This window comes from Pseudophryne corroboree, chromosome 1 (assembly GCF_028390025.1).
Source record: "Pseudophryne corroboree isolate aPseCor3 chromosome 1, aPseCor3.hap2, whole genome shotgun sequence".
Classification (NCBI taxonomy): Eukaryota; Metazoa; Chordata; class Amphibia; order Anura; family Myobatrachidae; genus Pseudophryne; species Pseudophryne corroboree.
The window spans coordinates 1,087,269,881-1,087,294,946 of record NC_086444.1 but is presented as its reverse complement, the minus strand read 5'-3'; the positions used below and the strand labels follow the sequence as shown (position 1 = coordinate 1,087,294,946).

The 25,066-nt window shown below is 46.7% G+C and overlaps 1 protein-coding gene across 5 annotated transcripts in view; it reads left to right on the top strand.

Moving 5' to 3' along the window:
• The window catches only part of LOC134927186 (uncharacterized), a 362,077-nt gene that overhangs the window by 322,591 nt on the left and 14,420 nt on the right, over positions 1 to 25,066 (top strand). For all 5 annotated transcript variants that reach the window (XM_063921310.1, XM_063921329.1, XM_063921319.1 and 2 more), the window contains 2 exons: positions 6,049 to 6,140; positions 24,596 to 24,731. In XM_063921310.1, the coding sequence (XP_063777380.1) occupies positions 6,049 to 6,140; positions 24,596 to 24,731 (228 nt within the window). The remainder of the gene's footprint in view (positions 1 to 6,048; positions 6,141 to 24,595; positions 24,732 to 25,066) is intronic.

The window sequence follows — 25,066 nt, the reverse complement described above, 5'->3', positions numbered from 1 at the left end:
GAGCCGTGGTCAAACCAAAAGGTAATGCCCGAAATTGGTAATGGAGGTTGCCAACCACAAACCTCAGGTACTGCTGATGCGACACTGCAATAGGAATATGCAGGTAAGCATCCTGTATGTCCAGTGAGACCATATAGTCCACAGGCTCCAAGGCCAGAACAATAGAGCGAAGAGTTTCCATACGAAACTTGGAGACCTTCATAAATGTGTTCAAGGACTTGAGGTTGAGAATGGGCCAGGAAGACCCATTTGGTTTCAGGACTAGGAACAGCGGTGAATAGTACCCCTTGCCTCTCTGAGCCAGAGGCACCTGAACTACCACTCCTGTGTCCAGGAGGGACTGTACCACCGAATGAAGAGTCTTTGCCTTCACCTGATCCGAAGGGACGTCTGTCAGGCAAAATCGATGAGGGGGACGATTCTTGAAGGATACGCCGTAACCTCGAGTGACGACTTCCCGTACCCAGGCATCGGAAATGGTCTTCAACCATTCCTGGGTAAACCCTAGAAGTCGGCCCCCCACTCTGGGATCCCCCAGAGGGAGGCCCGCCCCATCATGCAGCAGGTTTGTCAGTTTTGGAAGCAGGCTGACGGGCAGCCCAGGACCGTTTGGGTTTGGGCTTTTTGGGTTTGGAAGTGCGAATCTGTTCTGGGTACGCCTGACCTTTTGCTTTCCCTGAAGGATGAAAGGAGCGAAAGGAAGTACTCTTAGCCTTCAACACCGAAGGAGCAGTACTAGGAAGACATGCTGTTTTAGCAGACGTTAAATCAGCCACTATCTTGTTGAGGTCTTCTTCGAAAAGAATGTCTCCTGTGAAGGGGAGTACTTCCAGGGTTTTCTTATAACGCGCATCAACCCGGGAAATTTCTTGGTGTGAAAGGGTACAGGGACAAAAACCAGGGTTTTCTGTGCCCGCATTTCAACCCTGCAATCGACCAGGGTTGGTCCCGGGATGATCCCTGGACAGTGTGAATGGTGCAGGGACATGTCCCACCTTCCCGGGTTGCCTATACTGCTGCTGATTGGCTATTCAGAGCACTTCCTGGTCTTGTGTCTTTTCTGAGACGCCCATTTTCAGAAAATGCAGGGCCATCCCGGGTTCAGTATGAAAGGTGCAGACCCGGGATGTCCCGGCAAAAAATGCTGGTGTGAAAGGTGCCAACCCGGGAATGTCCCTGCATGAGTTTGTGGCAGAATTCCCGGGTTTTGTGCCTGCATTTCTAGTGTGAAAGGGGTATTAGAGTCCATGTCCACAGACCAGGACCGTAACCAGAGAATTCGACGAGCCAAAATGGACGAAGTAGAAGCCTTGGCCGCCAGAATACCGGCATCAGAAGCCACCTCTTTAATGTAATGAGACGCTGTAACAATATACGACAGGCATGGTCTAGCATGATCAGAAGCATCGGAAGGCAACTCCGCCTCCAGCTCCTGAGCCCATGCTTCCACAGCTTCTGCAGCCCATGTCGCTAGTGGGCCTATGCACCGCACCGTTTAGGGTGTAGATTGCCTTCAAACAACCCTCCACACGCTTGTCCGTCGGCTCTCTCAAGGACATGACGGTAGTTACAGGCAGAGCTGAGGATACTACCAGCCGCGCCACTTGCAAATCCACTGGCGGGGGTGTTTTCTAATTTTTACTAAGCTCCGCATCGAGGGAGTAGCGAGCCAGCATCTTCTTGTGAGGCGTGAACTTCTTTCCTGGATTTTCCCAGGACTCCTGACATATGTCAACTAAATGTTCAGAGTGAGGTAAAACTTGTTTAACCACCTTCTGACGTTTACAACTGTCCGGTTTCTTAGCGGCAGGGTCAGGCTCCGGTTCATCATCAACCTGAAGAATGAGCCTGATACCCTCTAACAAGTTGGGAACATCCACCTGCGATACAACTTCCCCATCAGAAGCATCAGGATCAGAATATGTGGGGTCCGTATAAACGCCATCCTCATCAGACGAGGTTTCGGGAACATTGGTGGATTGTGAAGAAATAATTGCCCGCTTAGAGGACCCCTTGGTCTTAGGTGGGCGAGAGTTAGCACAGGGACCATGAGCAGTTGTACCAGCACAGGAGGTCCCATAGGGGACATTAGTCTACTTAACAGCATATTCAATAGTGTGGAGAAGGTAGCCCAAGGTGGGTAATTTTGCACCCCCGTTACTACAGTCTTACTGGGGGGTAAGAAACCCCCAGAACCTGAACCCTCAGCTGCTGTGTTATCCTCAAATGTGTCTGCAGCGTCAACACCACGTAATGTGGGATCAGCCCCAGCTCCGTTGCCCTTTGTAGCTGACATAATCAAAAGCTCAATTCAAGGCAACACAGTACAATGGTGGTCATTCCGACTTGTTCGCTCTGTAAATTTCATCGCATCGCAGCGTTTTTCCGCTTAGTGCGCATGCGCAATGTTCGCACTGTGACTGCGCCAAGTAAATTTGCTAAGAAGTTAGGTATTTTACTCACGGCTTTTTCTTCGTTCAGGCGATCGTAGTGTGATTGACAGGAAGTGGGTGTTTCTGGGCGGAAATAGGCCGTTTTATGGGCGCGTGGGAAAAAACGCTACCGTTTCTGGGAAAAACGCGGGAGTGGCTGGAGAAACGGAGGAGTGTCTGGGCGAACGCTGGGTGTGTTTATGACGTCAAATCAGGAACGACAAGCACTGAACTGATCGCAGATGCAGAGTAAGTCTCGAGCTACTCAGAAACTGCACAGATTGTCTTATCGCAATATTGCGAATCTTTTGTTCGCAATTTTACTATGCTAAGATTCACTCCCAGTAGGCGGCGGCTTAGCGTGTGCAAAGCTGCTAAAAGCAGCTTGGGAGCGAACAACTCGGAATGAGGGCCAATATCAGCAGCACAATACCTGACAAGAACCCCCTGTGTGGTACATCAGCACAAACAGGGGATTCAAGAGGTATATGGTGACTAAAAATCACAGAGAAAAATACACACTGAGTATATCTTGTGAACTGCCTATATTATGATAAACCTGACACACTTAGCCCCCTCAGGTTATAGAATATAGGGATAGCAATCTGAGTGAGATACACGAAATGGAGGTCACACAGCAGTTATATGCACACACACAGAGTCACAGTTTGTACAATGCAGAAATTACGACATGCAATAAAACTGCACTGGACTAGCAATACAGAGTAGTACTGTGTATAGCTATACACTTAATATATATATAACAATGCACAGTAAAGACTGGATGTATATCACAGGGTACTTGTACTAAATAACCCTGACTAAATGCACTTTTTCTTAACTAACTGTCAGCAGACATGTAGAATACTTAAGTGTCCTGTAAAATGCACAGCTCTAACATGCAGGCGGCTTTACAGAGGAGGATTTGCCCAAACAGTCCCAGGATCAGCTCTGCTTGCTATAATGGCGCCCAAACGCTGACAGGGAGTGAGGGAGAGAGAGATATGCAGCTCCAGGGCGGGAACATTTACTCTAAATGGCACGCTGGGGGAGGGGCTACAGGTCAAAGCCTTATCCCCCTGCTGGACTTCACCACCGGGTACTGGGGGCTTAATAAAACTGTTTTATGAGAGAAAATCGATCTGTGCCCATGCCCTGGTGGTCTAGTGGGGTCCCTGTACTACCACAGTGTCCACGCCAGTGCGCGCGGCCCACCTCCCACCGGCCACGTGGGATCACGATTTACAGCGGGTCCCGTTGAGGGGACCCCTTTTCTCTCAGCCTCAGCAATCGATACCGGTAATACTGAGGTGTACGGTTGATAACAGCGGGAAGAATTTCTAGACTTTGCTACGAGCCCATCCCACTGTGAGCTGAGCCGCATATGCTGAACATTAATCAGTGAGACCCAGGTGTCAGCTTCAAGTGTCCGTATATATGCCTACCGTCTATTGATTAACACCGTTGGACCAGCAGATGGTAAAAGAACAAGTAACCCCTGTGAACACAAAATCCGAGGACGCTCTGAACCGGGGGCGAGACTACACCGTTGATCTCCACCAAACATCTAAAGGAGGTATTTGGACACATTGTAACACACAGTCACAACTGTTACACTACAATTTAACCCTCCCATGTTTATAACAGCGTCTTCTCCACTGACTGTTACTAAGTTTCCAAGTGCTGATCAGACAGCACAGCTATTAATACCAATTGACTTTACAACAGGAGAAGACTACAGAATTTAACAATTGCTAATTCGAACTGCTGGCTTGAGAGCAAAATTAGCCTATACTGATATAGGGCTGTAATTATTTTAAACTTATGTATGTACCAATCACTGATGCATTTATAAATGTAGTAGAATTTATTAAATGTTTTTCTATTTTTTATTAAATTGGCTCTGATTACTTGCATATTGTAAAAGTTATAATCCCATGAGCGCAGCTCTCTATCTTTTTTCCAGTCATTTGCTTGAACAATAGGGGTGTAGACAACCCCTTGAGTGAAGCGAACGTGGGTTCATTTTTTTTTATTTTTTTGTTTAGTAAAGACACAGGGGCTCCACTTATTTTCTTTTTGAGTTTACCCCTTACCTCCTCCCTGAGTGTGGCCACGCGATCCGGGAGAGCAGCGGTCGTGTGTGTGACTAACTTGGAAGAAAACCGGAGCCTCCGCTGTAGGTACCCGGCAACCAGGGCGTGGGAGTGTACAGCGCCACTGGGGGAGGTGATGGAGCTGAAGCAGGAGATGTCTGACTGACATCTAGCACACACAGTGTCTCTGCTGCAGCTCTTGAAGTCTTCAATATTCTTTAAAAGCTTCTTTCAGAGCTGCTGGAGCAGCCCCCCTGTTATGTGCCTGATTACTGCATGGCACCAACTACAAAACTGAGCTCCTGTGCACGGAGGCGGGGTTATAGAGGAGGCGGTGCAAGGCATTCTGGGAACAGTCAAAGCTTTGAACCTTTTTTTTGCCTCGGATCAAGATCCTACTCTACACCCCAATGTCATTCCCTGTGGAGCCCAGAAATATAATTAGCTAATTAGTCATAATGCGATAATGTGATAAATACAGTATACACTAAAATGTCAATACACAGAAGTAAAAATTCAAATAAATACACTTTCAAATTGGCTGCTACCCCAAGGACAGTCCTTTGCCAACTATGGATCGAGTGGAATTGTATGGATTGGAGGGCTTAGGGTGCACCAGGAACAGTTCTTTATATAAGTCCAATAACTTACATACAGTAGCACTAATTCAGTGGTGAGACCTTTATGTTCAGTAGATCTCTCTCTACCCTTTTTAACACTGGATCCAAGAATGGAGATTTATGAATGGAATCTTATTATTTCTACATTGAGGTCCTCATACCAGAGTTCAGCCAAGAACAGAAATGATCAGCTTCTGTCTAGTTCACTTTTTAATGTTTTAATCTCTCATATAATAAAAATCTAACGCTGCTCCTCACCTCTATGGGGAACCTTCAAGTGTTTTGTGCACCGGCGGCCATTAGAATTCAATTGTTGCTCCATTCGGGCATGCACAGCCGCAGGCACTGACATTACGGTTAGTAAAACAGCTTTACATATGCAGAGTGTCCTTATTGGGTTAGATGTCATTAGACTTGTTGCTGTCCCACTCAGGGGTGTGAGCTTTCGGACACCCAAGTCAAAACCCACTCCAGGTCACATTAACATTATCCACCCAATGCATTTATCTCAAACAACTTCCTCAGCGGTGTGTTTAATAATGGCTTCCATCCAATTTCAAATAATCAAAATAAATTTCAGGTAACCACTAGTCCAGCATAAATGTCTCCTTCAGGACTTAATACTGACTTCCAAACAATTCCAAATTCTCTGATTCATTTTCAAGTGACAGCTGGTTTAGTAAACCTTTCTCCTTCAGCACTCAGATTGGAACAGTGTGTGTGCTCTCTTCTCATGTCAAACCCTCTGCATTTACCCTTGTATATAATAAGTAATGTTAGAAATTTTAATGGACAATATTACAGAAAGAGCTTGTAGTATTGTAGCAGGTGGAATAATTATTTCTGAAAGCTTTTAAAGATATTATTTGGTATTTGAAAATGTATAATTTCCACATGCAGGACAAGGTAACCAAATTATTTGCAACGGAGTTGCAAGCCCAGAAGAAAAATCAAGTGACAGTTGGAAACTCTCTGCAATGTGCATTGTACTGGTAAGCTACACAGATACAGTAGTTTATGTGCAGTGGTGCAAGTAGAAAAAATGTCTGTGTGCACACGCCAAAAAATGGGTGTAGCCAATGAAAATGGGGGCGTGATACACATATGGGGGCCAGACACATATATGCTCCCACAGTGCCAGATACACATATGCTCCCATATAGTCAGATATGCCCCCACAATGCTAGATACACATATGCCCCCAGCAGTGCCAGATATGCTCCTACAGTGCCAGATACAAATATGCCCTCACAGTGCCAGATACAAATATGCCCCCACAGTGCCAGATACACACATGCCCTACAGTGCATATCCCCTCCCCCCATGCTGCTGTTGTTGCTGTGTGAGGCAAGGAGAGTGCAGCACGCACCTCTCCCACGCCTCAGTTCTCAGTCCGACTCCAGTCTCCACGGCGGCGTGTATCTCAAATGAGGCGCTGGTTCATTAGCCAATCAGAGCGTGCAGACCAGCAGCCAATCAGGAGCCACGGCTGCTGGTCCACAAGCTCTGATTGGCTAACAAACCGGCACCTCATTTGAGATTCACACCGCCACTGGAGACTGGACTGAGCACTGAGGGGCAGGAGAGGCGCATGCTGCGCTTTCCTCTCCTCCACTCACACAGCAGCAGCTGCAAGCATGGCGGTCGGGCCGGTGGTACTGCATACTGGCTGGCAATTTCTTACCGGTACGCAGAACCACCCCGTACCGCCATACTTGCAGCACTGTTTATGCGTGAATGAGGAAAATGGGATTCTTTTCTCGCAAAGTTTTTCCCCCTGGGTGGGAGAGCTCTGAGGAACCTGCAGAACTAATTGACCAAACCAAGAGGCCGAAGCTGCAAACGTGTCAAATCGGTAAAACTTAAGAAAAGTACTAAAGGAAGACCAAGTGGCCACATGGCAGAGCTGTAGGGTAGAAGCACCCCAATGCGCCGCCCAAGATGTACCCACCGATCTGGTGGAATGTGCTACAATGGAGGACAGAGGCTGCAAGTCCTTACTGATGTATGCCTGATTGATTGGTCAAGCGAATCCATCAAGCCAACATCTGTTTTGACGCTGGCCAACCCCTTTTGCCAGCGTCGTATAAAACAAAGAATGTGTCCGATTTTCGCATGGGAGATGTTCTATCGACATAAACGCACAAGGCTTTGACACATCCAGAGTAGAGGAAAGTCCAGATACTTCTCGAAAAGCTGGTACTACAATCAGCTGGATTTATATGAAAAGCGGATACCACCTTTGGAAGGAATGCAGCTTGTGTACGAAGTTTCCGAGACTCGGCAAGCAGACGCCAATGCTAGCAAAAGGACAGTCTTCCAGGTGAGAAACAGATTGTGTACCCCCACCAACGGTTCAAATGTGGAGGAAGGATAACACCAGATTTAGATGGCACCATAGGTGGAACAAAAGGAGGTTGAAGTCTGAGCGCTCCCAGTAGAAATGTCTGCACTCCCGGTAGAAGTGCTAGACATCTATGAAAAAAATGGAGAGTGCTGAAATCTGAACTTTTAATGAACCTAAATGGAGATCAGCATCTAATACGTGTTGAAGGAAAAGCAATAACCTGGAGAGTTGAAAAGGGCTTGAAGGAATTTGACGATTCTGGCACCAGGAAACGTAAGAACGCCAAATGCAATGATAATGAGCCACCGTAACCGGCTTTTTGGCCCGTAACATGGTAGGGATGACGGATTCCGGAATACCCTTACCTCTTAGGATAGCGGTTTCAACAGCCACCCCGTCAAACGCAGCTGTGTTAAATTGTGGTGTACAAACGGACCTTGTTGTAGAAGATCAGGCCGGAGCGGCAGCGACCATGGTTCGTCTGCCAGAAGAAGTTGAAGATCCAAGAACCAGCTTCTCCGAGGCCAGTCCGGTGCTACCAGAATGACACTGACAGACTCGCATTTTATCCGTTTTAGAACAGGGAGAAGTGGAATGGGTGGAAATATGTACACCAGGTCATAATTCCAGGGACTCGTGAGTGCATCCACTGCTTCAGCTGCTGGATATCTTGTTCTCGATACGTTCCTTGGCAGCTGGCAATTCAACTGTGACGACATGAGTTCGATTTGAGGACTTCCCACCTTTGAACGAGGTCATGGAACACCTCCGGGTGTGAAGCCCACTCTCCCAGGTGAATGTCCTGGAGGCTGAGATAATCCGCTTCCCAGTTGTCCACCTGATTTGTCTCCAACCAGAGCAAGATCTGGTGTGGGTTCCGCCCTGTCTATTTATGAATGTAACAGCTGATGCATTATCGGAGTGTACATTAACGGGGCGAGTCTGAAGAAGGTGAGCTGCCGCCGTCAGAGCGTTGTATATGGCTCTTGAGTTCCAGCGCGTTTTTGGGTAACTGGCTTTCCTGGGTCGACCACCTTCCTTGAAAGTGATAATCCAGGATTACCGCACCCCAGCTTCTGAGACTCGCGTCCATCGTCAGAATAGTCCAATTCCAAATTCCAAAACGACGACCCGCTATGAGGTTGTTGATTTGGAGCCACCAGAGAAGAGACATTCGTGTTCGAGGAGATAAGTGGACAAGTCGATGTAGTTGTAGACGAGAGCCTGACCACTGAGACAGAAGGTCCAGTTGAAATGGTCTGGAGTGGAAACGGCCCAGTTGCAGTGCTTCGAAGGTCGTCACCATCTTTCCCAAGAGATGAATACAAAGGTGTAACGATACCCATTTCGGCTCTAAGACCATCTGACAGCTGTCCTGCACCTTGTCCATTGGTAGAATGACTATGTAATTTTGTGTCGGAAATCAAAGACGCTGACTCGGGGTCAATTGAGATTTTTCTAAATTGATTATCCAGCCATGATGTATTAGCATCTGGTAAGTCAACAATGTATGTTCTAGAAGTGTCGACTGTATTCAGATAAGGAACAATGGTGACACCTAATGATCGTAGATGGGTGATCATCACCAACATGACCTTGGTGAAGATCCAGGGTGCTGATGATAATCCGAACGGCAAAGCTTGAAACGGATAGTGTTCCTGTAAAATGGCAAATCGCAGGTAGGCTTGATGCAGTTCCCAAATGGGGATGTGCAGGTACACATCCTTTATATCCATGAGATCAGGTAATGCTCTGGTTCTAAATTCACTATCACGGATTGAATGGACTCCATCCTGAAGCGATAAACCATCAGGTACTTGTAGGTAAGTTTAGAATTGGCCTGACAGATCCGTCAGGTTTGGGAACTACAAAGAGGTTGGAGTAGAATCCCCAAACCCTCTGATTCAATGGGACTGGTACCAACACCCTTGATACGAGAAGAGATTGTATGGCCTTCTGTAAAACAGCAGCTCTGTCTGGAGACAGCGGTAGCCCTGTTGTAAATAACCGGTTTGGAGGGAAAATCGAGAAATCTATTTTGTACCTAAGGATCCGATGATGTGTGTAACCAGATGTGATGCAATGTCAGGAGGTGTGCACCCACCTGTGAAGTCCCCAGGTGGGTTGGCAGCCCATCATGCCACTTGTTTCTCAGTTGTCTTGGACTCTGGACGACGCACCGCTGTGTGTGGATGACCTCTGGCTCTCCCTCCTCTGGGAGGGAAATCCTCTTCCTCGAAAGACTGTTGAGACCGAAAGGACTGGAAAGAAGGCCCTGTATAGGGTCTCCTGGCAGGTGGAGGTGCAGATGGCAAAAATGTGGATTTGCCCCCTGGTAGCTTGAAAAAATCCATTTATCTAACTCTGGTCCTAATAAAATATTTCCTGTGAACGGATGAGTGTCAGCCGACTTTTTACACTCTATCCGAATGCCAAGATCGGAGCTACAGAGTTATGTCTTTAGCGGCCATAGCCAAATAACCTGCTGATTCACATATGTGTTCCGCGATGACCTTCAAGTCCAACCTCAGTGATCCGGAGTCCAACCCGTTGGCCAGTTCTTCTGCCCATTTGACAATGGCAGTGTTAACCCATGCACTTTCCAGCACTGGCCTGAGTTGGGCTCTTGCCGCTGAGTAAATGGATTTAAGAGTAGCCTCAATCCTAACACCCGAGGTGTCTTTGAGTGAAGTGGCTCCCGGTACAGGAAGAGTTGTCTTTTTGGACAGTCTAGAAACTGACGCATCCACCGGTAGAGGAGTTTCCTACTTATCTTCATGGATGACTGAAAAGGGTAGTGAGAAAGAAATTTCCTCAGAAATGCTTGTCTGGTTGTTTCCATGCCGCCAACAGATGGTCGTGTAGTTGTTGAGAGAAGGGGAAAACAACCGAAAAGTCTGTTGCTCACCAAGCAATTGAAATTCTTTGGGTGCAGGAACATGTTCTTCTGGAAAATTAAGTATCTTCTTCACTGCCAGAATTACTGGTTCCACTCCCAGTGCACTGGAGTCCGGGTCCTGCACTGGTTCCCCTAGAACTTCCTCACATTCACCCTCATCGACATACTGGTGCTGAAGATGTTCATCCTCTGATTCATCAGACTGAAGAATCGCTGGAAGTGAACATTTCTGCCTAAGGGAGAAGACCCCATAGCAGTAACGAGACCCTCCATGGACTTAGCTAAGCCTTTAGCCCAGGCTGGTTGTGATCTACAGGACTTGACCAGTTCCGCCGATAAAGCAGCCACAGATCCGGCCAGAACTGAAGCCCAAGCTAGAGTGTCAGAACTATAAGTAGTCTTGTCGGAGTCTGCTATAGAACATGATTTGCACAAGGTAGAGTTAGTCTGTGGATTTGATAGAGTAAATTTAGAGCTGCACGGAGTACAGGAAAAGAGCTTCTGAGAAGCCTTCGTGTTTGACCTGCTCGTCATGTTATAGGATACACTCACAGGTGAAAACAGTGCACACAGACACATGGAAAAGTGTTACAGTACACAGAGATGGAAACCAGAAAATTATGTGGAAGTAGAGGAGGGTATTACACAACCCATGTGAACAGGGCTCTCCTGGCTTCAGTCCTCTGTCCTCAGAGTATCCCCTGTGAATTGGACCTGTGGAACTACAGGTCCCAGCAGTTCCAGTTCTGTTCCAGTCTTCAGCCTCCTGCAGCCCACAGCTCACCGTGCTCCACCTAACCAGTTCTATCTTTTGGTAACCACTGGTTTCAGCCAGCAGCCTGGAATACACAGTGTTTCTAGTTAAACAGCATTTACTCCCGGTGCACTACTGATCCCAGCCAGCCACCAGCAGTGCATGGCATTAACTGTCTACAGTGTTATTCTCCCTGTTAATAACCAGCTCCAGTTAACTCACAGCTGATCTGGACACCCAATCCAGCAGGGTGCGTTCTCACAGAGATCATCCAATCATCACAGACCAAGGTGTTTAAACTCCAGTTCCTGGCTCAGTATCATTGCCTTGGACAACACGTCACATTCTGTAAACAGGCGGCTCCTGTTTGCAATCCTCTGTCTACAGAGATATCCTTGTGTATTGGACCTGTGGAACTACAGGTCCCAGCTGTTCCAGTTCCGTTCCAGTTTCCAGCTGTTCCAGTTCCGTTCCAGTTTCTAGCTGTTCCAGTTCCGTTCCAGTTTCCAGCTGTTCCAGTTCCGTTCCAGTTTCCAGCTGTTCCAGTGTTCCTGTGGAACTACAAGTTCCCGCAACCTCTCCAGCGACATTCAGTGTGCAAGTTCCTGTGTTCCAGTCTCCAGTTCCCCTGTGTTCCTGGTTACCTACCTGTTCCTCCGTGTTCCTGGTTACCTGCTTGTTACTCTGTGTTCCTGGTTATCCTACTACAGCTCCGTGGAACTACAAGCATCAGCAACTCCTGCATTCATTTACAGGCTTCACACCAATCTCCAACACAGTGTGCTTCAGCCTCAGCTGTAGAGACTCCTTCTCCAGGTGCATCTCATCACCTCACCTGTGAATCAGCTTGCAAGCTGCCTGTGCTTTCCCAATAGCACTGTGAACCCTGCATCAAGTCTTCTGCATCTGCTACCAGGTTTGCTACCAATATCATCACCTCTGCTGGCTCCACGTTTTAATAATCTCTGGTTCCCATACCAGCATATTGTTTCCTTGTTCAACTATACAGTCATACTGTTATTGCCATAGACTCTCAGCTTCCAAGCTGCACCATATTCATTTGCATTTATTGTTTGCTATTACAAGTATTCCTGCTGCCATATTGTTTTATCTTTCTGCTTAATAAACAACATTGCGCACATGCGCAGGAATCCAATCCAGTTTCCTCACTTCTTCCATCCTATCTCCACTGACCCACTAGCGCCCCCTCCGGGGACACAAACCAGACCGAACCAGACAACCCACCACTGAATTCAAAGCCTCCACCAACCAGCTTAACACCCCAGCATACTCACGACCCTTGGGCTGTTCACAGTTGGTAGGAGACTTGACGTTGCAGATTTGTAGTAGAAGCTGGGTTGGTCCTTTTCTCTGCTCTCTTAATGTAGGTCTCCCAAATACTGTTTGCAGTAATGTTACAGGATAAGTTTACACTACTCTTGCAGTGGGAACAGGAATGGTCTCTGTGCAGAGGCAGAACTCTGGGAGGCAACGGAGTCATCTGCCGCCTTGCTCCTGCTCTGAAGGGGGCACCTCTCCTCCCATTCTGTGACACCATTCAATTAAGTTAATTGATAACTGCTACTATCTTTTCAGTGGCAGACTTCCTCACTGGTCCCTGCACCTTACAAATCACACCCTCTTTATTATACTGTAGATATACATTTTACAAGTGTCATACCCAGGATTAGAAACCATGACTTATTACACTGGAAGCAGGAACCTTACTGATGAAGCTATTTGCTCCTGTATAGGAAATATGAGAGTTCTAACTATATGAAGTTACTTCTCCGACAATTACACGTAACTTCATATAGTTAGAATTCTCATGTTTCCTGTACTGGAGCATATAGCTCCATCAGTAATGTGTCTGCTGTCAGTGTAACAGGTCATGGGTTCTAATCCTGGGTATGACTGTTAAGAAATGTGTGATTTAAAACAAAAGTTAATTAAATGTATAAATACAGTATATACATTTTTTTCAGAATACTCCATATACACACACACACACTGTATATTTATCTTAATATAGGAAATAGGGGGGCACCAATATTTATCTTGCCTCCGAGCAACTGTGACGAACTTACGCCACTGTCTGTGTGTTCACTGCCTGAAACAATAGCACAGATTACGGTTTGTTTCATGTGTAACCTCAGTGCCTGCTTGTAGCCTCCCTGCTGTGAAGCGCGCTAGTGGGATAGTCCACGTCCCCCTTATCCATGCATGTAATGGCCACCACACAGTCTACCTCATCCTAGGGAAGGCCATCGGTGATAACCATCAATAACTCTTAAACCATCTAGGGCAAGCTATTGATGGTTTGCACCACTCTATGCCCCCTGCTGAAAGGTTCTGGCTGGGCCGCTGGCCAATAAAAAATGGGGGTGGGGCTTAGTGGGTGTCAGGGGGCAGAGCTATGCTCAGTGTCTCGTTAAGTTGCAAAAAAAAATATATATAGTCGTTTAGGCTTTACCATTGATGGTGGGAAACCATCTGGTTCTCTCCCATCGATGGCAAAAGCATTCGACATCGCCCATAAACCATCAATGATTTGGAATCATCGATGGCCATCCCTACCTCATCCTGAGAGGGAGCCCGCCAAGCACAGTAGTGCAATTCTGACCGCCAGAAGTAGTCTATAACACTATAATTACAGCTGTGGTCACGGATCCCTTAAGGAGAAGCAGAGCCGTCAGAACGTCATCCCGTCCATAACCTGCGCGAGTAGATGCTGACCACCAGGATGAGTAAGCGCGACAGGGGCGGCATGAGGAGGGACAAGGGAAGACTACTCACAATGCAGCTGATCAGTGGAGGAGTTAGCACCTTTAACGAGCTGCCGCAACCGTCCAATGCAGGTGTCGCAGTGGCTTTGAAGAGCCCTGGTAACATGTGTGGCAGAATAACCTGGAGCCCTGCTGTTAGAAACGGTTGGGGGAGGGTGTTAACATTAAACAATATTACTGTTTGTGTAAAATGAAATAAAAAATAAAAATAAAAAAAAGATAATACCTAATAAAAGACTGGAGCTTAGCTCCAGTGTGACCATGCTCCCTAGGCACATTTTTCTAACTGGGGGATGATGGGCACTAGAGGAAAGGACCTACATACTTTTCTAAATGAATATTGTGCCAAGCGCCCAGCAACCAAGTCTCCATACCCCAGCGTAAGCTTCCAGTGTCCCCTAGTGGATGAAAGAGAAATATATTTTGAGGAAAATTCAATTAGTGCTAATGGGCGTGAGACTCTGGCGTTCTGTTATGTCGGCATCTTGCAACCACCGAAATTATAGATATTCCTCACACGCCATAGAGATACACAGGAAACCTGTGAGGTTGAGTTACAAGCATGACTGCCTGTTGGCACTAACTGAATACAGGTTTATATAGTGAGTGTGATACATTGGGGTACATTTATGAAAACTAATGCAAAATGGTCCAAGTATACAGTGCTTTATATAATTTCAGAATATACATTCAGGAGCTTGCAAAACAAGATATAGAGTAAACAGTAGAAACTACAATATATAGCCCTGCAATGTAGCAATATTCATAGAGACATTGAGGATCTGTGTGTTCTGAATATATACATGGAAGAAAATATTTTGTTTTGAAATAAATACATAGGCATACACAGTCACATGCATGCATACATACAGTGACAGTCAGGAGTGTAGCCAGAAGTTTTTGGGCCCCATAGCAACTAGAGATGAGCGCCGGAAATTTTTCGGGTTTTGTGTTTTGGGTTCGGTTCCGCGGCCGTGTTTTGGGTTCGACCGCGTTTTGGCAAAACCTCACCGGGTTTTTTTTGTCGGATTCGGGTGTGTTTTGGATTCGGGTGTTTTTTTCAAAAAACACTAAAAAACAGCTTAAATCATAGAATTTGGGGGTAATTTTAATCCCAAAGTATTATTAACCTCAAAAAACAATTTCCACTCATTTTCAGCCTATTCTGAACACCTCACACCTCACAATATTATTTTTAGTCATAAAATTTGCACCGAGGTCGCTGTGTGAGTAAGATAAGCGACCCTAGTGGCCGACACAAACACCGTGCCCATCTAGGAGTGGCACTGCAGTGTCACGCAGGATGTCCCTTCCAAAAAACCCTCCCCAAACAGCACATGACGCAAAGAAAAAAAGAGGCACAATGAGGTAGCTGACTGTGTGTGTGAGAAAGATAAGCGACCCTAGTGGCCGACACAAACACCGTGCCCATCTAGGAGTGGCACTGCAGTGTCACGCAGGATGTCCCTTCCAAAAAACCCTCCCCAAACAGCACATGACGCAAAGAAAAAAAGAGGCGCAATGAGGTAGCTGACTGTGTGAGAAAGATAAGCGACCCTAGTGGCCGACACAAACACCGTGCCCATCTAGGAGTGGCACTGCAGTGTCACGCAGGATGTCCCTTCCAAAAAACCCTCCCCAAACAGCACATGACGCAAAGAAAAAAAGAGGCGCAATGAGGTAGCTGACTGTGTGAGAAAGATAAGCGACCCTAGTGGCCGACACAAACACCGTGCCCATCTAGGAGTGGCACTGCAGTGTCACGCAGGATGTCCCTTCCAAAAAACCCTCCCCAAACAGCACATGACGCAAAGAAAAAAAGAGGCGCAATGAGGTAGCTGACTGTGTGAGAAAGATAAGCGACCCTAGTGGCCGACACAAACACCGGGCCCATCTAGGAGTGGCACTGCAGTGTCACGCAGGATGTCCCTTCCAAAAAACCCTCCCCAAACAGCACATGACGCAAAGAAAAAAAGAGGCGCAATGAGGTAGCTGACTGTGTGAGAAAGATAAGCGACCCTAGTGGCCGACACAAACACCGTGCCCATCTAGGAGTGGCACTGCAGTGTCACGCAGGATGTCCCTTCCAAAAAACCCTCCCCAAACAGCACATGACGCAAAGAAAAAAAGAGGCACAATGAGGTAGCTGACTGTGTGTGTGAGAAAGATAAGCGACCCTAGTGGCCGACACAAACACCGTGCCCATCTAGGAGTGGCACTGCAGTGTCACGCAGGATGTCCCTTCCAAAAAACCCTCCCCAAACAGCACATGACGCAAAGAAAAAAAGAGGCACAATGAGGTAGCTGACTGTGTGTGTGAGAAAGATAAGCGACCCTAGTGGCCGACACAAACACCGTGCCCATCTAGGAGTGGCACTGCAGTGTCACGCAGGATGTCCCTTCCAAAAAACCCTCCCCAAACAGCACATGACGCAAAGAAAAAAAGAGGCGCAATGAGGTAGCTGACTGTGTGAGAAAGATAAGCGACCCTAGTGGCCGACACAAACACCGGGCCCATCTAGGAGTGGCACTGCAGTGTCACGCAGGATGTCCCTTCCAAAAAACCCTCCCCAAACAGCACATGACGCAAAGAAAAATAAAAGAAAAAAGAGGTGCAAGATGGAATTGTCCTTGGGCCCTCCCACCCACCCTTATGTTGTAAAAACAGGACATGCACACTTTAACCAACCCATCATTTCAGTGACAGGGTCTGCCACACGACTGTGACTGAAATGACGGGTTGGTTTGGACCCCCACCCAAAAAGAAGCAATTAATCTCTCCTTGCACAAACTGGCTCTACAGAGGCAAGATGTCCACCTCATCATCATCCTCCGATATATCACCGTGTACATCCCCCTCCTCACAGATTATCAATTCGTCCCCACTGGAATCCACCATGTCAGCTCCCTGTGTACTTTGTGGAGGCAATTGCTGCTGGTCAATGTCTCCGCGGAGGAATTGATTATAATTCATTTTAATGAACATCATCTTCTCCACATTTTCTGGATGTAACCTCGTACGCCGATTGCTGACAAGGTGAGCGGCGGCACTAAACACTCTTTCGGAGTACACACTTGTGGGAGGGCAACTTAGGTAGAATAAAGCCAGTTTGTGCAAGGGCCTCCAAATTGCCTCTTTTTCCTGCCAGTATAAGTACGGACTGTGTGACGTGCCTACTTGGATGCGGTCACTCATATAATCCTCCACCATTCTATCAATGGTGATAGAATCATATGCAGTGACAGTAGACGACATGTCCGTAATGGTTGTCAGGTCCTTCAGTCCGGACCAGATGTCAGCATCAGCAGTCGCTCCAGACTGCCCTGCATCACCGCCATCGGGTGGGCTCGGAATTCTGAGCCTTTTCCTCGCACCCCCAGTTGCGGGAGAATGTGAAGGAGGAGATGTTGACAGGTCGCGTTCCGCTTGACTTGACAATTTTCTCACCAGCAGGTCTTTGAAACCCAGCAGACTTGTGTGCGCCGGAAAGAGAGATCCAAGGTAGGTTTTAAATCTAGGATCGAGCACGGTGGCCAAAATGTAGTGCTCTGATTTTAACATATTGACCACCCGTGAATCCTTGTTAAGCGAATTAAGGGCTCCATCCACAAGTCCCACATGCCTAGCGGAATCGCTCTGTCTTAGCTCCTCCTTCAATGTCTCCAGCTTCTTCTGCAAAAGCCTGATGAGGGGAATGACCTGACTCAGGCTGGCAGTGTCTGAACTGACTTCACGTGTGGCAAGTTCAAAGGGCATCAGAACCTTGCACAACGTTGAAATCATTCTCCACTGCGCTTGAGACAGGTGCATTCCACCTCCTATATCGTGCTCAGTTGTATAGGCTTGAATGGCCTTTTGCTGCTCCTCCAACCTCTGAAGCATATAGAGGGTTGAATTCCACCTCGTTACCACCTCCTGCTTCAGATGATGGCAGGGCAGGTTCAGGCGTTTTTGGTGGTGCTCCAGTCTTCTGTACGTGCTGCCTGTACGCCGAAAGTGTCCCGCAATTTTTCTGGCCACCGCCAGCATCTCTTGCACGCCCCTGTCGTTTTTTAAAAAATTCTGCACCACCAAATTCAAGGTATGTGCAAAACATGGGACGTGCTGGAATTTGCCCAGATTTAATGCACGCACAATATTGCTGGCGTTGTCCGATGCCACAAATCCACAGGAGAGTCCAATTGGGGTAAGCCATTCCGCGATGATCTTCCTCAGTTGCCGTAAGAGGTTTTCAGCTGTGTGCGTATTCTGGAAACCGGTGATACAAAGCGTAGCCTGCCTAGGAAAGAGTTGGCGTTTGCGAGATGCTGCTACTGGTGCCGCCGCTGCTGTTCTTGCGGCGGGAGTCCATACATCTACCCAGTGGGCTGTCACAGTCATATAGTCCTGACCCTGCCCTGCTCCACTTGTCCACATGTCCGTGGTTAAGTGGACATTGGGTACAACTGAATTTTTTAGGACACTGGTGAGTCTTTTTCTGAGGTCCGTGTACATTTTCGGTATCGCCTGCCTAGAGAAGTGGAACCTAGATGGTATTTGGTAACGGGGGCACACTGCCTCAATAAAATGTCTAGTTCCCTGTGAACTAACGGCGGATACCGGACGCACGTCTAACACCAACATAGTTGTCAAGGCCTCAGTTATCCGCTTTGCAGCAGGATGACTGCTGTGATATTTCATCTTCCTCGCAAAGGACTGTTGAACAGTCAATTGCTTACTGGAAGTAGTACAAGCGGGCTTACGACTTCCCCTCTGGGATGACCATCGACTCCCAGCAGCAACAACAGCAGCGCCAGCAGCAGTAGGCGTTACACGCAAGGATGCATCGGAGGAATCCCAGGCAGGAGAGGAATCGTCAGAATTGCCAGTGACATGGCCTGCAGGACTATTGGCATTCCTGGGGAAGGAGGAAATTGACACTGAGGGAGTTGGTGGGGTGGTTTGCGTGAGCTTGGTTACAAGAGGAAGGGATTTACTGGTCAGTGGAGTGCTTCCGCTGTCACCCAAAGTTTTTGAACTTGTCACTGACTTATTATGAATGCGCTGCAGGTGACGTATAAGGGAGGATGTTCCGAGGTGGTTAACGTCCTTACCCCTACTTATTACAGCTTGACAAAGGGAACACACGGCTTGACACCTGTTGTCCGCATTTCTGGTGAAATACCTCCACACCGAAGAGCTGATTTTTTTGGTATTTTCACCTGGCATGTCAACGGCCATATTCCTCCCACGGACAACAGGTGTCTCCCCGGGTGCCTGACTTAAACAAACCACCTCACCATCAGAATCCTCCTGGTCAATTTCCTCCCCAGCGCCAGCAACACCCATATCCTCCGCATCCTGGTGGACTTCAACACTGACATCTTCAATCTCACTATCAGGAACTGGACTGCGGGTGCTCCTTCCAGCACTTGCAGGGGGCGTGCAAATGGTGGAAGGCGCATGCTCTTCACATCCAGTGTTGGGAAGGTCAGGCATCGCAACCGACACAATTGGACTCTCCTTGTGGATTTGGGATTTCGAAGAACGCACAGTTCTTTGCTGTGCTTTTGCCAGCTTGAGTCGTTTCATTTTTCTAGCGAGAGGCTGAGTGCTTCCATCCTCATGTGAAGCTGAACCACTAGCCATGAACATAGGCCAGGGCCTCAGCCGTTCCTTGCCACTCCGTGTGGTAAATGGCATATTGGCAAGTTTACGCTTCTCCTCCGACAATTTTATTTTAGGTTTTGGAGTCTTTTTTTTTCTGATATTTGGTGTTTTGGATTTGACATGCTCTGTACTATGACATTGGGCATCGGCCTTGGCAGACGACGTTGCTGGCATTTCATCGTCTCGGCCATGACTAGTGGCAGCAGCTTCAGCACGAGGTGGAAGTGGATCTTGATCTTTCCCTAATTTTGGAACCTCAACTTTTTTGTTCTCCATATTTTATAGGCAGAACTAAAAGGCACCTCAGGTAAACAATGGAGATGGATGGATTGGATACTAGTATACTATATATACAATTATGGACGGACTGCCACGGTTAGGTGGTATAAAAAAACCACGGTATAAAAAAAACCACGGTATAAAAAAACCACGGTATAAAAAAACCACGGTATAAAAAAACCACGGTATAAAAAAACCGCACTGTACACTGGTTGATAAAGAGATAGTAGTATACTCGTAACAATTAGGATGACACTATGACGGTATAAAGAATGAAAAAAAAACCACGGTTAGGTGGTATATAACAGGGCTGGCCAAACCGGTCCTCAAGATCTACCAACAGTTCATGTTTTCCAGGCCTCCTGGAGACCTGTAGAATTGTCAGTTAGGAATGAATGCAGCACATCTTAATTAGTAATGACTACACCTGTGCACCAGCTAGGTGATCCGGAAAATGTGTACGGACGGACTGATCTGGTCGGACGGACTGCCGAGTGCCGACACAGAGGTAGCCACAGCCGTGAACTACCGCACTGTACACTGGTTGATAAAGAGATAGTAGTATACTCGTAACAATTAGGATGACACTATGACGGTATAAAGAATGAAAAAAAACCCACGGTTAGGTGGTATATAATAAATAATACAATTCTGGTCGGACGGACTGCCTGCCGTGTGCCGACACAGAGGTAGCCACAGCCGTGAACTACCGCACTGTACACTGGTTGATAAAGAGATAGTAGTATACTCGTAACAATTAGGATGACACTATGACGGTATAAAGAATGAAAAAAAAACCACGGTTAGGTGGTAGGTGTATAATAAATAATACAATTCTGGTCGGACGAACTGCCTGCCGTGTGCCGACACAGAGGTAGCCACAGCCGTGAACTACCGCACTGTACACTGGTTGATAAAGAGATAGTAGTATACTCGTAACAATTAGGATGACACTATGACGGTATAAAGAATGAAAAAAAAACCACGGTTAGGTGGTAGGTATATAATAAATAATACAATTCTGGTCGGACGGACTGCCTGCCGTGTGCCGACACAGAGGTAGCCACAGCCGTGAACTACCGCACTGTACACTGGTTGATAAAGAGATAGTAGTATACTCGTAACAATTAGGATGACACTATGACGGTATAAAGAATGAAAAAAAACCCACGGTTAGGCGGTATATAATAAATAATACAATTCTGGTCGGACGGACTGCCTGCCGTGTGCCGACACAGAGGTAGCCACAGCCGTGAACTACCGCACTGTACACTGGTTGATAAAGAGATAGTAGTATACTCGTAACAATTAGGATGACACTATGACGGTATAAAGAATGAAAAAAAAACCACGGTTAGGTGGTAGGTATATAATAAATAATACAATTCTGGTCGGACGGACTGCCTGCCGTGTGCCGACACAGAGGTAGCCACAGCCGTGAACTACCGCACTGTACACTGGTTGATAAAGAGATAGTAGTATACTCGTAACAATTAGGATGACACTATGACGGTATAAAGAATGAAAAAAAAACCACGGTTAGGTGGTAGGTGTATAATAAATAATACAATTCTGGTCGGACGGACTGCCTGCCGTGTGCCGACACAGAGGTAGCCACAGCCGTGAACTACCGCACTGTACACTGGTTGATAAAGAGATAGTAGTATACTCGTAACAATTAGGATGACACTATGACGGTATAAAGAATGAAAAAAAAACCACGGTTAGGTGGTAGGTATATAATAAATAATACAATTCTGGTCGGACGGACTGCCTGCCGTGTGCCGACACAGAGGTAGCCACAGCCGTGAACTACCGCACTGTACTGTGTCTGCTGCTAATATAGACTGGTTGATATTTAAAGAGATATTAGTAGTATACAACAATACTATACTGGTGGTCAGGCACTGGTCACCACTCCTGCAGCAAAAGTGTGCACTGTTAATTAATATAATTGTACTCCTGGCTCCTGCTAACAACCTGCAGTGCTCCCCAGTCTCCCCCACAATTAATTATAAGCTTTTAATTTATACATTGATGACTGTGCAGCACACTGGGCTGAGCTGAGTGCACACAGACTGAGTCACACTGTGTGACTGACTGTGCTGTGTATCGTTTTTTTTTTCAGGCAGAGAACGGATATAGCAGAGAGAAGTGAACGGATATATTATATTAAATAAAAGTTAGCAACTGCACTGGTCACTGACTGTGGTAAACTAACTCTGTCTGCGACTCTGCACAATCTCTCTCTATCTAATCTATCTATCTCTATTCTAATGGAGAGGACGCCAGACACGTCCTCTCCCTATCAATCTCAATGCACGAGTGAAAATGGCGGCGACGCGCGGCTCCTTATATAGAATCCGAGTCTCGCGAGAATCCGACAGCGTCATGATGACGTTCGGGCGCGCTCGGGTTAACCGAGCAAGGCGGGAAGATCCGAGTCGCTCGGACCCGTGAAAAAAAAAGTGAAGTTCGTGCGGGTTCGGATTCAAAGAAACCGAACCCGCTCATCTCTAATAGCAACATACTGATAGGGTCCCCTACCCCCTTCTACAAGTACACACATCACACAGTGACCCAAATTCAGATAATGACACGATTATGCCACACAGTGCTTAGCAGACAATTGGGGGAACCTAGTAGACAACTTTGATCTGTGTGCAGTTGAGACAGTCATACATATATACACATATATACAGTCACACAGACATCATTCAGAGCTGTAAGTAGACTTTTTGGTGCCCTGTGCCAGTAAGAGAATTCACAAAGTACAAGGTAAGGTTCACATAGTGTAAACTCTCCAGCTTGGAATTCTCTAGCTTTCTATGAAAGAGCAGATAGTTCAATGAAGAGAGTTTTCGACTGCAATGTCATAGGCAACGGTTTCAAATCCCGGTCACATCAGCATCCCAAAATGTAAAAAACGACAGGGCGACTGAACAACAAAGATCTCTCAAGTCAAGTCCATGAATGCAGCATAGGTATTAGTGACAAAAGGGGTGGAAGTAGGAGACGGGCTTCAAAAAGGTGGGAAGCCGCAAGTGAAAGTAATTAGACAAATATACATAAAATCACACTTTTACACATACATACTGTCACACACATAAACACAGCACATATAGTAACACTTATACCCAGTCACATCTAATAATCATACACATACATACATACAAACAAATATAGTTACATACATACAGAAACAGATCTCCTTCCCTAAGTTTTTCTTTTCATGTAGGCTGGCTGCTGGATAGTCAGGTTTCCTCCCCTCCTCTCTACCATGCTGCAGGCAGGGCCAGTACAGTGTTGTGGAGTCCTGCCTCCTGCACAGACTCTACATCCCTCTTCTCCTGCTGGCAGTGTAGTCCTGTCGCCGTGATTAATGGATTGGGGGGCCCCCTGAGAGAGGGAAGCCTGGGGTAACTTACACCCTGTGCCACCTTATTCCCCCCCACACACACCTCTATGTCTGGTTCTGAACAAGGGGCAGGAGAAAAAGAGATTGAGGGACAACTAGTACAGGAATATAGGAATTAAATAGACTGAGGGGGTGGGAGAGAAACAGGCATGAAGGCAATGAGGACCAGGAGAGAAAGAGACTGAGGAGACAGGCAGGGAGCGGCAAATGGAAACCCAGGGACCGCTGAGGAAAACCGCTAGTCAATGGCCTCACTAGGATGGTGCGGTGGGAGGTGTCACCCCCCAGGGGGGTGACACCTCAGTGACAGGAGCTGGATGCTAGACTGTGATATTGCGTGCAGCACTTAGCTCCTGTCGCAGTGTAGTCAGACGGGTCTGGGAATGCTGGGCACACCTCAAGAATGATAAAAATGGGGTTGGGCCATGAGGCCACGTCCCTTCCCGTGAAGCCGCGCTGACATCTTTTCGCCACACCAGATGTCCATAGTGACATCCCTGATGCTACTATCGATTAAATAGTGATACTTCGATCTTTTATAACATTTCAAATAATATTTCTTATATTCCGCATGTATAAAAAATATTATGGGCCTGATTCTGCTTCGCTTGCATCTACGTCCACTTTTCCATATGGCCTTGGCAGGCTACTTACTTCCTTATGATAATGTGATAATACTCCAGTGTACCGCATAGAAAGCCCATTACATGTAAAGTGTGGTCCATTGATGGACGGCTCAATCTGCACCTGCCAATTCCTTTTTTTGGTGCTGAAATCTGCAAGATCCAAGCACATTTCCACATGTGTCTGACTCAGAATCAGTGACCACGCATCTAACAATTGTATCACTTGTGTGCGAATCCTTTACTGCATTATGATGACACTGGGTGGCCATCAGTTTTGCAGCTGGATTCACTTATATAGTTATATTGAGTAATTAACTGAACATTTTTATGTGTCACTTGTGTGCAAATTTTCCCTAATATTCTAATTATTGTGTCTTTACTGCTATAGTCAGTTTCTCTATAGCACCAAAATCGGTATTTTGTTATTGAATGCACTGAGGAGATACAATTTACAGGGTAAGATGACACAGCACTACTATACGGAGTAATAACAGACTGACATTTATGCATCAGATTGTCTTTCATAGTTGACATATGGAACTGATCATATTAATAGATAGACCTTTTGAGATTACTTATTGACCACTGGATTCTAATGAGTTCAGAAAACCCCTTTATATATTGCAATGAAAAGATGCATCCTGACTTACGACATTGTGATGGATATGTTTTGTCTCACATACTATAGGTCCATGGGGAAAACTAGATCATCCTTCAGTAAGGACACCTTAATGAAGTCAGTTGAAAACATCTTCAAGGATAGTATGAAAAAACATATATTAGAGCCAGCATACAAAGACAGCATTGAAAATACTAACAACAGAGTAAGTACATTGACATATATAAGGTACTAGGTGATTCATCGCGCCCTACGGGCGCTTTTCACACCGTCGGAAGGGGCTATGCCCACTTATCCCTGTGCAACAGTGTTATTATATGGATTATTAGCGCCAATCATAATTTCTCTGCCGTCCTAGTGGATGCTGGGAACTCCGTAAGGACCATGGGGAATAGACGGGCTCCACAGGAGACTGGGCACTCTAAAGAAAAGATTAGGTACTATCTGGTGTGCACTGGCTCCTCCGTCTATGCCCCTCCTCCAGACCTCAGTTAGAATCTGTGCCCGGCCAGAGCTGGGTGCTCCTAGTGGGCTCTCCTG